We start from the raw sequence: 14,886 nt of genomic DNA on the forward strand, positions 1-14,886 counted from the left end.
TTCTATATGATTTTTGTTGATGGTACTGATATATTGTCTCTTTTCGTTTTCTTGAGTCGAGGGTTTATCGGAAACATCGTCTCTACACCCTCAGGGCAGAGGTAAGGTATGTGTACACACTACCCTTCCCAGACCCCACCTGTGAAATTTTACTAGGTCGTCGTTATTGTTGTTGTTGTCGTCGTCGTCTCTCCCTTGCTTCATGGGCAGTACTTTTCACTTTTAACATTGAAGTTCCGCTTATGGGCAAGCGAGAGTCAAAAGTTAATGACGATGTCACATTTCTGCAATTTGTTGGCCCAGTGCTGCGAAGCCAATTGACCCAACAACTAAATGGCAATCCAAACTCCAGACGCAGCTCGTATTTCCACAGGCCCATCTGAATTCCCTCAAAACCCTAGCGAAAGTCCACCCAGCCCCAAATTAGATAAAACCCTAGCTGCGTCTAATACTGATTCCTCCTATATATACATATCCTCTCCTATACATCTTTCATTGGCCTTTCTCTGGTATTGGTGTTTGCTTGGTCTCCTTCTTCCTTCTAGCTAAGATTAATTCTCGATTCAGTTCCTCTGTCATGTGATTTTGTATTTTCAACTTCGTTTTTCCTTTATTCATCTCTTTTTATAATTTATTTTTTTACTTAAATATGTGTGTGGTGAGGAAGCAAATTATGTGGACTAGAGTTTCTGATCCTGGGGATTCAATCCCTTTTGGTTGAAGACAAACCCTTGGCTGTCTGAGCACACTCTTTTTTCATCCTTATTTGTTTTTTTTAACAAAAAAATGTATTTTTTGAAATATATTTTTATGTTTATGTTAAATTTGCAACGATTCGAAGATTTTGTTTTAAAACCTGTATTAGTTGATTCATCTTCTGATATGGTAATTGTTTTAATTGAGTAGGGGCTTATGATGATAAATTAAATTATCTTAGCGGATTTCAGTGAGATTTAATTATCAATGATCTGATTGTTACACACACTGAAGCCCTTGAAAATATTTAACAATATCTGTTTAGAGTTTCAAGTATTAAATCATTATTTGTTGAATTAAGAGATTGAATGGGAATAATTATGCAGTGATGAGACAAAGCACCGTAGGGGTGTAATAGGGCAGTGGAAGAAGGTTTAAAAGCCTTCTCCGTGAGCTCATTTAATTAACGACTTCTCCTTCCACTGAGCATAACTTTATTTCCAAAATCATATTGTTTTTGGAATTATTAGAAGAATATAAAATGCGTCTATTACCAATTCTGGGGGATAAACAATTCCTCTCAGGCATAATGGCTTAGAAGCCATATTATGAGAGTGGTTATATCCTGATTGATGGACTCTTTTACCTGTGCCGTACTATCTTGGAAACGCCACTTACATTTCTTCTCCCTACTATTGGATTGCTAATTTTACAATGACTGCTGTTGATAAGCAATTTTCAAAACAATAAAACTTTAAAGCTAAAAATTTGACGAACATGCAAATCACTTACAGTTTCCAAAATCCTATTTTTACCAAAAATTTAATTTAAGAATATTCCTAAATTTAACAAGAAATAGGTTATAATTTAAAAATCGGGAGCTCTAACAAGCTCATAAAAACTAGTATATATTAATGCTGAAGCTGCTAGAGAATATGGTGGAACAACTGCGCAAGAATAGAAGAATTATCTCGCAACTTAAGGAAAATCTAACTGATAAAAATTTGTGAGAAAAAAGGTAAAACATGAATTTCCAATACATGATTTAAAAATAAATATGTAAAAAGGTAAAAGGCTTCTTTGTCACATTTAATTTAAGTCTATCCATACTAAAATAACAGTAGGTTCTGAAACTGTAAATCTTTTCCCAATATTATTATAAAAAATACGTAAAATGTATAATCACGCGTTGTGTTCTTTGTGACTTGGTGTATCCTCTTGTGTAAACGAACCTTTTTGGGTTGCTTCTGTCATATAATGGTACTGTAGTCATTGTATAGTCTCGCTTTGAACTATAGATCTCAAGTTTCCCGAGCAAGCAAGTTAGATGACTAGCAAATTCTGTTGTCAATATTGCTGTATTTATAAATAATAATTTTGCAAAATATAAACTAACGTAATGAAACAGTAATTAATTCGAGTCCACTGAATTCACAATCATGGTGGGAAGAGCAACAAATAAATTTGGTTCAAAAAATTAATCAATCAATCATTTGACCGAAGCTGAGCGACGACGATGACGGCGCGAGACTTGCTTTCTTCTTAACTCTTTAAGAGCTATAAGAAGAGCAATTATATATATATCTACCAAAAATCTTTTCCTCTTCCAATATGGGATAATGTCTTATTGTCAAGAGGGGAAAACTTAAAATTTTATTCAAAAATTTTATTTTCCCTCCATTTCCCATTCACCCTCATTTTAAGACTATTTCATCTTAAAAATAAAACCTCAACAATCTCTATTGGATAATAAGCTTTTAACTATCTTTATTTTACGAGTCCTTTTGAGTACCCAACCAGCTAAACCTCCATGCAAAACAAGTCGACTAACTATATCAAAAGAAACTCCTATAAAACACCATGTCTTTCAAAGACTGATAAAACTGCGTAATGAGATTGGAAACGCCTGATAACCAGTGGCTAAACAATGGGAATACAACTAAAATCAAACTTAAAATGGCAAAGGTCCAAATATACTTATATACTTTTTAAAATGGTATAAAAATATCTTTCGTTATACTATTCGGTTATTTATAATATGCAGTTATATTTTGGGTTCAAATATACTCCTTATTTAAATGAAGGAACATGTGTGATCGTTATGTTGGCCAATTTTAAAAGTCTCATAATTAATTAAAAAGACCTATTACCATACCCGAAAAATAATTTGCTAAAGTAATTATTTTTTGTAAAAACTGGAAAAACTGAATTTTTTTTACTGGAAACTGAAAAAACGAAAATATTTTTTTTTCAAGTTTTTACAAAAAAAACTGCTTTAAATAAAACTGAAAAATATTTTCTAAAACAATGTTTTTCTAAAAACTGAAAAAAAAAACTGAAAATCAATTTTCTAAAGCAATTAAAATCTGGAAAAACTAAATTTTTTAAACCAAAAACTTTAAAAAAAGAAGGAAATATTTGTTTTTTTCAGTTTTTACAAAAACATTGCTTTAGAAAATTGATTTTCATTTTTTTTACAAATAAAATTGTTTTAGAAATTATTTTTCAGTTATTTTTAAAGCAATATTTTTTTTAAAATGGAAAAACATATTTTCGATTTTCAGTTTTTAGTAAAAAAACATTAGTTTTTTCCAGTTTTTACAATAACATTGCTTTAGAAAATTGTTTTTCAGTTTTTACAAAAACATTGTTTTAGAAAATATTTTTCAGTTTTTTTTAAATCTGTTTTTTTTAACGTTTTTTTCAGTGTTTAGTAAAAAAAAAATCAGTTTTTTCCAGTTTTTATAAAAAAAAATTATTTTAGAAAATTATTTTTCGGGTATGCGTAAGTCTTTTTAATTAATTAAGAGATATTTAGAATTGGCCAACGTGACGATGACACGTGCCACTCCGTTAGAAAATGATGGTTATATTTGAACCCAAAGTATGACTGCAGGGTATAGATAACCCAATAATATAGAGGGGTATTCTTAGACCATTTTCGAAAATACAGGGGTATATTTGTCCTTTTGCGGAACTTAAAATATATACAGCAGGAAATGCGTAAAGAAGTTAGGTGTGTTACAAGAGAGAGACGATAGATCGAGTGAAGCTAGAGAGAGATAAAAGAGATGGCAAATTTTAGCATCATTATTCCTGTTGCTGTTCAAGAATTTGAAGAATCTTTCTCAAAGTTAAATGTGGCTTACCACCCTCTGCCCAGGAAAATTTTCAAAAACAATATTTTACATTTCCTGCAGCAGGATATATCAGAATTGAATCTATGACCTCAGCACCTAAAAACGTAAGAAACTTGTATGACCTCTAAAGTACACGAAAATAGAGACACTTAGATCCGAAACCAATGATGTTATTTCTTGGTTGAAGTATAAATGCCAGATATTATGGCCACTCCTGCGACTGCAACTCCGAATATTGACAAGATTCTCGTGACAGAGATGGCAGGTTTCTGTGAAGGAATTGTGAGTAGTTCCTTAACCTGTGGCAGCGAATTATAAATAAAGAATGTCAATAAATAGGCAAGAGGTTCAAATTCGGCGTGTGAACTTTAAATATGCGACGAGGAAAGCCAATTTGTTTTTGCTTCCAGATGCTTTGCAATGTACAGGAGGAAGCATAAGTTCAATCTAACTACACTATCAACTTCTATCACCTCAATGTGTTGTTTCCAGTTCTTCTTGATTCCAGGCAGGTGACCCTTCCCAACAACTGCTACAACAGAGTTGTGTTCACCAGCAACTCTTAGTAATGTCGATGACATGTACCTGTGGAAAAACAGATTTGTAAAACAGTATTTATAATGATCATCAAAAGACAAAATAAAGTGTCAGGTTCAATGTCATCCTTCAAATATTTTACTTAAATGCCAGGAAGACTAAAATTACCTCAGATCTCTAGATTTTGACTAGACAATTACTGTTTGAATCATATGAACAGTACAGCGTCTGAGCTTAAATGCAATTACAAAAACTCCCGCAGTTGGTACACATAATCCAACTAGTGTTATTAAAAACGAAAAGCGCATAAAAGCTCCAAGGTCCGTTAGGCCTTTAAGCACAAAGCACAAATAAAGCGTGAGGTTTAACGAAGAAAGGCGTAAATGGAGAAAAAAGGTACAAATATGTATGTGTGGTTCAGGACCAATTATAAGCATGAATAAGAAATACATGGACAAAGAAATTCAAAAAGAATTACGATAAAGTGAAATATCAATTATTTAGCGCCGCCTCTTCAAGATTATGCTCATTGGCAAGGAAAAGTATGTCTTAAAACATTGCTGGCACTGAAGCGCCCGCTAAGAAAGGCGAAGCGCTCAATATGTTTTGAGCCCGGACTTAAGCGCGCTTTTGACAATATTGAATCCAACATTATGTGATGAAACTTTTGATACAAGGAGTCATTTTTTTCACTTGGCTAATTATTGACCAGACATTTTTACACTTAACAACAACATAGGACGGAGTTTCTATTTTAATTAAACCAGCATGTTAATTTATTTGACTAACTTAGCGTACCTTCTCACGCTAATTTCTACTCTAGCTAGCCACCAAAAGCAGAAATTCTGTTTAAGCCTGAGAGAGTAATATTAAATGCTTGCATTTATTTAGGAAAACTGAAAGTGAACAAAGGATATAATATGCAATAACTGATGATTATACCTATATTGAGATCAGGAACTGCTCGAGAAACTTCTACTCACCAGAAAATTAACAGAGCTTATATTAGGGTATCCCTTACTCCTATTTAAAACTTCCTTTTCTCTTCGACCTTTACAAAGTGACTAACACCAATATATGTGAAGCTACTTTTCCCAAAAGCCTATAATTAAATGTATCATCATTGTTCCATAGATTACTAAACAGAAATAGGCCACCTCCAAACACATATTGCAACTTCTATCAGTGTCAAACTACATGTAGAAAGCCAGATAGCTAGAGACATAACTTACTTCCGAGTACGTGGAGTAACTAATCAGATTCAAATTTGGAAAATTTGTGTTTTGAATGACAAATGCAACAAGCTCTCTAAATCTGATGTAACACTGGCCAGGACTTAATGATAAGTACCTGATTTTAGACCCACGCCAGTTAAAGAAACAAGAAAATAGCATAAGCCTAAGGCAGGCAGCAACAAATTTTGACCGTACAGACAAAAAGGAGATGGAGTGGGGGTAGAGAGCTAGGGGCAGAAGAGCATTTTAATCACAAGCAGTGAGTTTTCTTGCAAGTTAGAGGTGCTTACAGATCTCGCTCATGAACTAGGGTAGTCCAAAGAGTGGGGAAGTGCTTGCTCATTTCCTGAATTACAAGAGTCAGCATGTCGACATCATCCATTTCCTTCAGCTGCTCAACAGCATAAGTTCAATATCATGTAAGTAACATAAGATATTCTTCACAAATCCAACATGCAGAGAGGGGAAACACTATAAAATATTATGCGAGGAAACCTACCATCTTGTTGAGATCTTCCGGATTTGGTAAAAATATTGCTTGGAAAAATAAGGAGAACAAGAATTTTGTTTTGTGCCAAAGCGGCAGTTTTGCCCAAGTTCTTCGCAATGTTATCTGTTCATAAAATTGGTAACATTTGACAGGTTAATAAAACACTGAACTGCATATTGAGTCACTCCAAGGTCATAGCAGCAGACAAGGATTAAGGATTAGGTTTCAAACTGATATTCAGAACTATCAAGAAGAGAAATCTACTCAATATATGATAAACTACTTCAATAAAACTGAAGATGAAAACTGGGTTTCACATTTGCAAGAAAAAAAGACATTGAACAGGAACTATAAATGGCAAAACTCGATCAAACAGAATGTAATTGTAGTCCTGCAAGAGCACTAAAGTATCAGGAAGCTTTATCTTTTTATAGCTCCAATTCCATTAGATAAGTCATACATCCTTTTTTTCTTTTTTCTTTCCTTTTGGTATTTGATTTATTTTTTGGAAACAAAATTATAGACTTAAGAAATTACATAAAAAATACTTCCAAAACAATGCTTAGAATATAATGACCAAGAAAAGTAATTTTATCAAGTCTTGGTTAGAGAAAATGTTAGACTCCCCAACTAGTAAGGATGGTCAAGAAGCAATATCTAAGAAACAATTAGACTCGCCAAATAGTAAGGATGGTCAAGAAGCAATAAATAATAGTAAATAATAACAAACAGGTTCTGCAGTCTTTGGAAAAAACAAATTATCAGAAGGTTAGTTATTGAGTTGGATAGTACTCATTCCATTAAACTTAACATTAACTAGAATTTGTGGCACAAATTAATAGTTGGAGAAACCAATTAGGAGAGACCGTGGTAGTTATTAAGGGTACTGGGGCTTTAACTATTGAAAAGATTATGTACCTACATTTCCCGAGGTTTATACTCTCTCGGTTTTATAATTTTAATCGTGTACCTGTTGCCTATGTTAGGTTGATTTAGGACATGTATGATGGAGTAAAGACCCGAGTGAGGACGCCACACCCAAGGGGAGGTGCCGTGGTGCATGCTATTTGCAGATGATATTGTATTAATTGACGAGACGCGAGACGGTGTCAACGCGCAATTAGAGGTATGGAGGCAGACCCTGGAATCTAAAGGTTTCAAGTTGAGCAGGACCAAGACAGAATACTTGGAGTGTAAGTTCAGTGGCGAGACTCAAGGAGGGGAAGGGGAGGTGAGGCTGGACTCGCAGGTCATCCCTAGGAGAGGCAATTTTAAGTAACTTGGGTCTATTATTCAGGGGGATGGGGAGATTGATGAAGATGTCACACATCGTATTGGGGTGGGATGGATGAAAAGGAGACTCGCTTCTGGTGTTTTGTGTGACAAGAAGGTGCCACCGAAACTTAAGGGTAAGTTGAGTGGTGGTCAGACCAACGATATTGTATAGGACTGAGTGTTGGCCAGTCAAGATCGTTCATGTCCAGAAGATGAAGGTAGCAGAGATGAGTATGTTGAGATGGATGTGCGGGTACACCAGGTTAGATAGGATCAGAAATGAGGTTATTCGCGACAAGGTGGGTGTGGCCCCTATTGAGGACAAGATGCGGGAAGCGCGGCTTAGGTGGTTTGGTCATGTGAGGAGGAGGAGCACAGACGCCCCGGTGAGGAGGTGTGAGAGGTTGACAGTGGAGGACCTATGGAGAGGTAGAGGTAGGCCAAAGAAGAGGTGGGGAGAGGTGATTAGGCAAGACATGGCGCAGCTTCATCTGACCGAGGACACTTTTCTTGATAGGAAAGTATGGAGGTCGAGGATTAGGGTAGTAGAGTAGGTAGTCTAAAGTATTCATAACAGTAGTATTGACACGCAGTCTCGCTTTCTGTTGGTAGTAGGCTTTTATGACTAACCCCGTTTTCTTTAATTGTTGATCACCTTACTATCTTATTGTTTTTATTCTGCTTTTATATGGCTTTTTGGTACTGTCCCTTATTGTCTATATTTTCAACAATGTGGTGCTTATGCTTTCCTGAGCCGAGGGTCTATTGGAAATAGCCTCTCTATCCTCACAAGGTAGGGGTAAGGTCTGCGTACACACTAACCTCCCCAGACCCCACAGTGGGGGATAATACTGGGTATGTTGTTGTTGTTGTTACAATTGTTTCCAGTTAATTTTCTTGCCAGACTCTTGGGAAATGAAAAGGACAACAATTATGGGATGGAAGGAATAGCTTCCTTTTACTTTTTCAATCAAAGGAAGAATGTTTTGATATTTGTTGATGAAAAAGTACTATCAGTTGGTGTCAGGCATTAGTACTACTTAAGTTTATGATGAATAACTATGATCCTAGCAGATAATACCGTCTAAAAGATACCATACTGCTAGGAAATCAATCAAGAATGTTATTTTGAGATAGATCCATAAGTTTGCCAAACATCAATAACCATTTGAAAGACTTTCATAACTGTAATCCCCCGAAATTAATAATCCCCAATGAAGCAACAATGCCAAAAAGCCCACACAGCATTCTTCCGGTGAAAGCCAAAACCTCTTAATGTAAATTAAGTTTTGCCCTTAATCAATCTAGTATAAAATCAAATAATTATATGAAACTAAATTACTTGGTTTTCAATTGTATTATCCACAGAAAGAGACCGAAAGACATGAATGGAGCATTTCGTATTTTATTTTAGTTCTGATATCACTAAAATGAAAAGGACAGCAACCAATTTAGATCATGATTACTAGGGATATATTTTAAGATTTGATGCAAAGTCATTTGTCCGCCAGAGAATGTCATACACTTGACAAACTTAAAATATTATAGAACGAACCAGAATTTTTAACAATATCTTCAAACATTCGAATTATGCAAAGCATCTTACTTGTACAGGACGGTCACCAAGTATCACCTTTCCCCCATACTTCATTGCTTCTTCATAGGCTACACGGAACTCAGCCCCAGGCACAACCTCAAGCTTGTTAGCAACCTAAAACATGAAGAAAGTCAAACTAACGATCCCTATGCCAACCCAAGAGGGGAAACAAGGGAGAGAGAGAGAGAGAGGTTCGGGGGGGGGGGGGGGGGTACAAGATGAAAGGCACTACATAGGAAGTAAAGTAAAATTTTCAAACCATGTACAACACATTTAGAGGTTAAGGATACCTTAGCAAGAAACCAGCTATAGAGTATCCCAAATGGATTTTGATTCTTCTTCCACATATCCATCATTTCCACCATAGTTGGTACCTGGCACAATTAGGAGCGGGAGTATTAGAAATTAATCCAAAGAAGTGAAAGATGACCAGCAACAGTCGTCCTATGCTTTCTGTTACCCTAATATACAGGACTATATTCCAAGGGGATTCATATTAAAAATCCCAGGATAAGAGTACCAACATATAAGAACTTAAAAAAGAAGAAGATGCTCTTTACTTTAGTGACCAGATGATAAAATTCTTCTTAGTGTCCACTGGCATTTACATAAATCATTTTTAGCTTTATTAAATTATAGTATATTTTACTGATAGATGTAGGACCTCTTAATTCTTCTAGGCAGTATATTTATTTTTTACTTTATTTACCCAAATCAGGAAATTTATCTTTTATATGAGTATGTCCCATGATCCCATCCATAAATCCTTCCGCATTCCAAACAATAAAACGAGTTTTGCAGGAAAGCTCACCCAAAGGATTCTATTTTGCCACTGATCAATTTTGTTTCCACACACCTATCCTATGGGAACATGATATTGACTTTGTGCACCATGATTATGATCCTATTTTGCATGTACCACTCTTCTCCATAACATTCTTCCTCTGTATATCACCATCGACACAACCACTTGAACAGAAGGATTTGTTGTGGGCATTTAGATTACTAATTCCAAGTTCCTGTTCATTCTTATAGTGGGGCATAACCAAATAATTAGGACATGTATAAAATGCTAAACTTGACTTATTCCACTTCTTTAACTCTCTTACACAGGGAATTACAAGAGTAGCTTTATTACTTTGATAAATGAAGTTCATTTAGTTAATAAAATACCAAAATTGTATCAAAGATACTATATTCAACTGATCAAAGAGCGTGGCCTAATGGTCAATGAAGTGGGTGAGAACCTCAGAGACCAATGTTCAAATCCTAGTAAAGACAAAAAATACTAGGTGACTTCTTCCCATCTAAGCCTTGGGGACAGAGTTACCCGTTACCTGTGCTAGTGAGAGATAGGAAGTAACCAATCGAATAGTCGAGGTACATAACCTGCCCAGACACCATCATTATACCAAAACATGTACTGCATACGACTGCCCCTAATAATTGCGCGTTATGCCTGGGCTGTGAAGGCTCTCAGCCACATGGATAGTTCAAATGTATTAATCGACACCTAACCCTGAGATTTGGACCACCCAAGACACAATGGCGTACTCCTCCAGTTCGAACGAGGGTTTGATTGGCTCAACCACAACAATCAAATCCATACACACCACTATCCTCTCTTTACACCGACTAAAAATACATGAAACAAATCCATACATACTAGTATTCTCTCTTTACACCTGAAAAAATATACATTAAATGAATAACCTATGAAAAAATGCATAAACGGTCTTCTCTTTGCTAATTCCATGCGATCTCTAACTGGGTGTCTTTGTCATCATTCTCACACAGAGGTGTATCTATAGGTATGAGTATGGGTTCACGTGAACCCATGTTTCTCTCCCTAGACCATGTATAACTATGCTATATTTTTTGTCAAAATTACTTAAATATATATATGGGTGCACTCAAGCTCAAAAAGTCCTATGGTGCAATAACTATTGGGCGCACCTTTACAAGCAGAGGCGGATCTAGGATTTGAAGGTGGCAGGTGCCATAATTTCCTTTAATATATATCATGTAACGACTAATACGGAATTTATTAGGAATATTTATACGGATTTTTTGAGTGTATTTGGGTCAATCTAATAGGTATTTTTATTCGCAAATATAAAAATTACATCTCAGATATCAAAATTAGTATTTTAAATAAGGAATAACACCTTTATTTTAACAACACAAGTAAAATCAATATTTTCACTAGGAAATTACATCTTTTTCTGTATACTAAAAATAAATTTACACAAGTAAGATAACATCTTCAATAAGAGAATTATATCGATCAGAATAAGAAATATTTTTTAAAAAATATCTTCAATAGGTAAATTATACCCCATAAGTATAAAATTAAATAAACTATAAGTTCCCAAAAATCAAAACCATAAATCTCATATTTTTAAGTAATGTTTACGAAATTTTCATTGTAATTTAAGAGTAAAGAGATTTAAATTATATTTAAAAACCATATAATAACACAATTTTTTATGATATAATAAAAAAATGGAAAAAAATTGATCTCAATCCAAAATTTCCATTAAGACCCAAGTTTTTCAAATTTGAAAGAAGAAAACTCATAAATTTAAGATTAAGAGGAATGTTTATTTTATATATTTTAAAAGTTTTGGAGTCTCTTTTTTGAGTATTCTTGATAGAGACCATATATAAAATAATAGAATAGAGAAAAAAATATAAAAAATAATAAACGACAAATAGAAAATTGGGAGAGGCAGCCGAAAAGGGAAATAACTGGGACAAAAGGAAATAAAAAGCACAACGAAAAGGAGAAGTCGGACAAGGTTCAAGATAAATTCCAACTTGAATTTTACGCACGAGAAAAGCTTTCAAAAAGGGCTACCAGCCATGGTACCGTTGTCTAGTTTCAACTGTGGGTGGCAGGATCAGATATTTAACCTAGTTTAAGAAAAAATTCAACATATGTGTATAAAATTTTTATCATCTCAGCGGGTGCCATGCCACCCTTCCTAAAGGGCTGGATCCGCCCCTGTTTACAAGTGAAGTCGGAAAATTAAATCCCACGTCTATCTTGTTACTTTATTCCTTTCTTTTCTAAAATTGAGCCTGAAGGTTTAAATCTCATGTATATCTTGTTCTTTTTCTTTTCTTTTTCTACCACTCATGAGGGATGGGCATGTCTTGTGTCCCCCTTTTGCGTTTTAATTAAGTACTTTTTTTTTTGTTTTTGAAAAAGAGGTACTTTTTTCTTTTTCTTTCTTTCTTTGTTTGGTTTTTTCTTTCAAAATCCCCATGCCTGACACATTGAAATCCTTGTTCTTCTTCTATCATCATCATTAAATTTTATATTTTTTAAACCGTATGTCTATACTCCCTCCGTTCCAGTTTATGTGAACCTATTTCCTTTTTAGTCCGTTCCAAAAAGAATGACCCCTTTCTAAATTTAGAAACAATTTAGCTTAAACTTCCAATTCTACCCTTAATGAGAAGCTTTTATAACCACACATATACTCTGGCATGTTTACCACCACAAGTTCTAAAAAACTTATAGCCATACAAATATTCTGACTTATTTAGGACCACAAATTCCAAAAGTTTTCATTTTTTTCTTAAACTTTGTGCCCAGTCAAATAGGTTCACATAAATTGGAACGGAATATTAAATTTGGCAACAGTGATGGATGTAGCATAGAGTCAATGGGTTCAATTGATCTCAATAACTTTTATAGAATGTAAAAATTATAATTTTGAACTTATAATTTCAAAAGTGTAATGAGTTCATGAAAAAAAAAAAATTCTAAAGATTGAACCTATCAAATGTAAATCCCGGATCCACCTTTTCGTAATAGTGCATTCATCCTCTTGAAATCATGGATATGCCTCTCGCATCACCTAAGCAACAACAAAAAAGGTGGTGCAAGATTCCAAGACTGTGTCGCATACTTGCAATGATTATAATAAGTCTAGAGTGTCCTCCTCCATTCCTTTAACAAACAACACCGAATCACCATAGTTCTCCTCCTCTGTCTTACACTATCATAGTTAACATTGCATTTTTACATATGCACCAATTATAGAAAGCTATTTTTCCTGGTGCTTTATTACCCCATGCTATCTTCAAACGCTCCATATCCTAAATACCAATTAGCTCCTTAGAATAAAAACATACCATAAATGACTTTGCCCTTCTCCCCCTCCATGCCATCTTATCTTCCACTTCATCATTTATAGGCGCCCCATTTAACGATGTGTGAAGAAATTCCACAATCTCCTCCCATTCCCAGTATTAGTAGTGCACCGAGAAAACTCCTCTTCCCCATTCAAGGAATTTTGTATTTTGGACCTTGATTACTTTTATAACAGATTTTTTCTTTCTATTCAAAAATATGAAACAGATCCTCAATTATGACTAACTTGTAGATCTTGAAGCGCCAAAGCACAATAAAAATATAGACAACCAATGTAGGTTCCTTGCAATCAGAAAGCAAACAATTGGACTGAATTATAAAGAGAAGGCAAAAGGTACCAAAAGCACACTAACAGTCTGTATCAAACCGAAAACTAGTAAAAATTCCGAGAAGAAAAACAAATAACAGAGAAAACTTCCATACATGGTAAAAGAAACTCAAAAAATAGAAACTTCATGTTTGGCTCGGCCCAAGAGAAACTCTTACTTATCTGGAGAGGGATAAGTATATAAGTTAGAGATGGAAGTTCAACCTTTAAATTATGAGGTGTAAGTACAGCCACTCGACCCGAGCATAACTCCAAGAAAACGACCTATCATCAATAAACCAGAATCAACAAAAACTATAATATGGAAGCCTAAAAGAGGAGAAAGTTGGCAGCTAAAGTCAATACAAAGTCAAAAGAAGCACCTGCGGTTTCAGAAAATTGATCACGGCTTCGACTTCTTGGCAGGATTCCTGTGACCATGCATTGAAAACTTATGTGATTATACAACCCTCCATAAGCTCATTCTATTCTATAATTCGATGAATACAATAAATTGCCAATATGAGCCAAGTAATAATAATATGAACAAACTATTCGAGAAATATAAGTTGATCGATATTAGTTCAAAATTACTAACTTCTGAGAATTCTTTTCTCAAGAAGAAATTCGCATAAATACAATAAATTAAATTCAAGCTTCAAGATAACTTTCTCTTACTCAAACATAGGGAAGAAAAACGCGAAATTTACCGCAGAAACGTGAGCTGTGCCAACAACATACACATCGCAAATGCCTCCATCGGCAGAAGATTCACAAGTGAGTGTCATTACATTCCTCGAAAGTTCCTCCGGCAAAACCCTCCTTTCGTATGGTTGACTTTGACCTTCACCTTCTTCATTCACCGAAGAAACCTCATCAACCCCTCGTTCTTCCACTACGCTCTCATCAGAACCTTCTGAATTTGTAGAATTAACAATTTCTCCATCGACTCGAACAAAATCCTCGAATCCGGACGCCGCAAGCCGATCCGAATCCATTCCTGCCGGCGTAAAGCGGCCGGGTACGGCAGAGAAAGTTTTGGAATTTGAGGCAATTGATAAGGATTTGTGGCCGGGGTTTGTGACGGAGAATGGAGCGACGAGATATTTGACGGTTGAAAAGCGAAGGCGGGAATCGCCGATGAATGAGTAGAATCGTTGTGACTCGGACGAGTTGAGATAGGTGAGTGTATAACGAGTCAATCGATGCATATGGAGGTTTTTTAGCTAAAATGAAATTAACCGTCGATGGGATCTTATTGTGCCTTACTTGTACCGTTGTACGATTGGATTTTCACGACACGTGGCAACCGATTCTGATTGGATCATGTGCTCTCATACCTTACCAGAGTCTCAAGTTTTCTTTTGAATCGAAAATTAAAGAAAGTTTTCTTTAGGAAAAAAAAAAAAAGTTAAGGTCAAAATATTGGCCGTGAGTCGGTACG

At 35.1% G+C, this 14,886-nt stretch overlaps 1 protein-coding gene and 4 non-coding genes across 6 annotated transcripts; 4 read left to right on the plus strand and 1 right to left on the minus strand.

Moving 5' to 3' along the window:
• The first annotated feature begins 649 nt into the window (after positions 1-649).
• LOC117277525 (small nucleolar RNA Z157/R69/R10) lies at positions 650-751 on the plus strand. The gene has a single exon (XR_004507824.1). It is a non-coding gene; the product is annotated as a small nucleolar RNA Z157/R69/R10 (small nucleolar RNA).
• A 155-nt stretch (positions 752-906) lies between these two features.
• On the plus strand, positions 907-993 carry LOC117277527 (small nucleolar RNA R11/Z151). The gene has a single exon (XR_004507827.1). It is a non-coding gene; the product is annotated as a small nucleolar RNA R11/Z151 (small nucleolar RNA).
• An 82-nt stretch (positions 994-1,075) lies between these two features.
• On the plus strand, positions 1,076-1,187 carry LOC117277529 (small nucleolar RNA Z152/R70/R12). The gene has a single exon (XR_004507830.1). It is a non-coding gene; the product is annotated as a small nucleolar RNA Z152/R70/R12 (small nucleolar RNA).
• A 61-nt stretch (positions 1,188-1,248) lies between these two features.
• On the plus strand, positions 1,249-1,378 carry LOC117277531 (small nucleolar RNA snoR80). Its single transcript, XR_004507831.1, has one exon. It is a non-coding gene; the product is annotated as a small nucleolar RNA snoR80 (small nucleolar RNA).
• A 2,390-nt stretch (positions 1,379-3,768) lies between these two features.
• On the minus strand, positions 3,769-14,781 carry LOC104099152 (uncharacterized). Of its 2 annotated transcripts, XM_009606065.4 has the most exons (9): positions 14,153-14,778; positions 13,826-13,873; positions 13,668-13,727; positions 9,261-9,344; positions 8,980-9,084; positions 6,108-6,221; positions 5,899-5,999; positions 4,310-4,421; positions 3,769-4,135 (listed from the first exon to the last, which is right to left on the minus strand). In XM_009606065.4, the coding sequence occupies exons 1-9, from the start codon at positions 14,651-14,653 to the stop codon at positions 4,007-4,009; spliced, it is 1,254 nt and encodes a 417-aa protein (XP_009604360.1). In that variant the 5' UTR covers positions 14,654-14,778; the 3' UTR covers positions 3,769-4,006. The 2 variants fall into 2 exon arrangements, with proteins under 2 accessions (XP_009604360.1, XP_009604366.1); XM_009606071.4 differs by lacking the exon at positions 6,108-6,221 and having other exon boundaries at positions 14,153-14,781.
• Between the last annotated feature and the right edge of the window lie 105 nt (positions 14,782-14,886).

The sequence above is a fragment of the Nicotiana tomentosiformis genome, chromosome 7 (assembly GCF_000390325.3).
Source record: "Nicotiana tomentosiformis chromosome 7, ASM39032v3, whole genome shotgun sequence".
NCBI classification, from domain to species: Eukaryota; Viridiplantae; Streptophyta; class Magnoliopsida; order Solanales; family Solanaceae; genus Nicotiana; species Nicotiana tomentosiformis.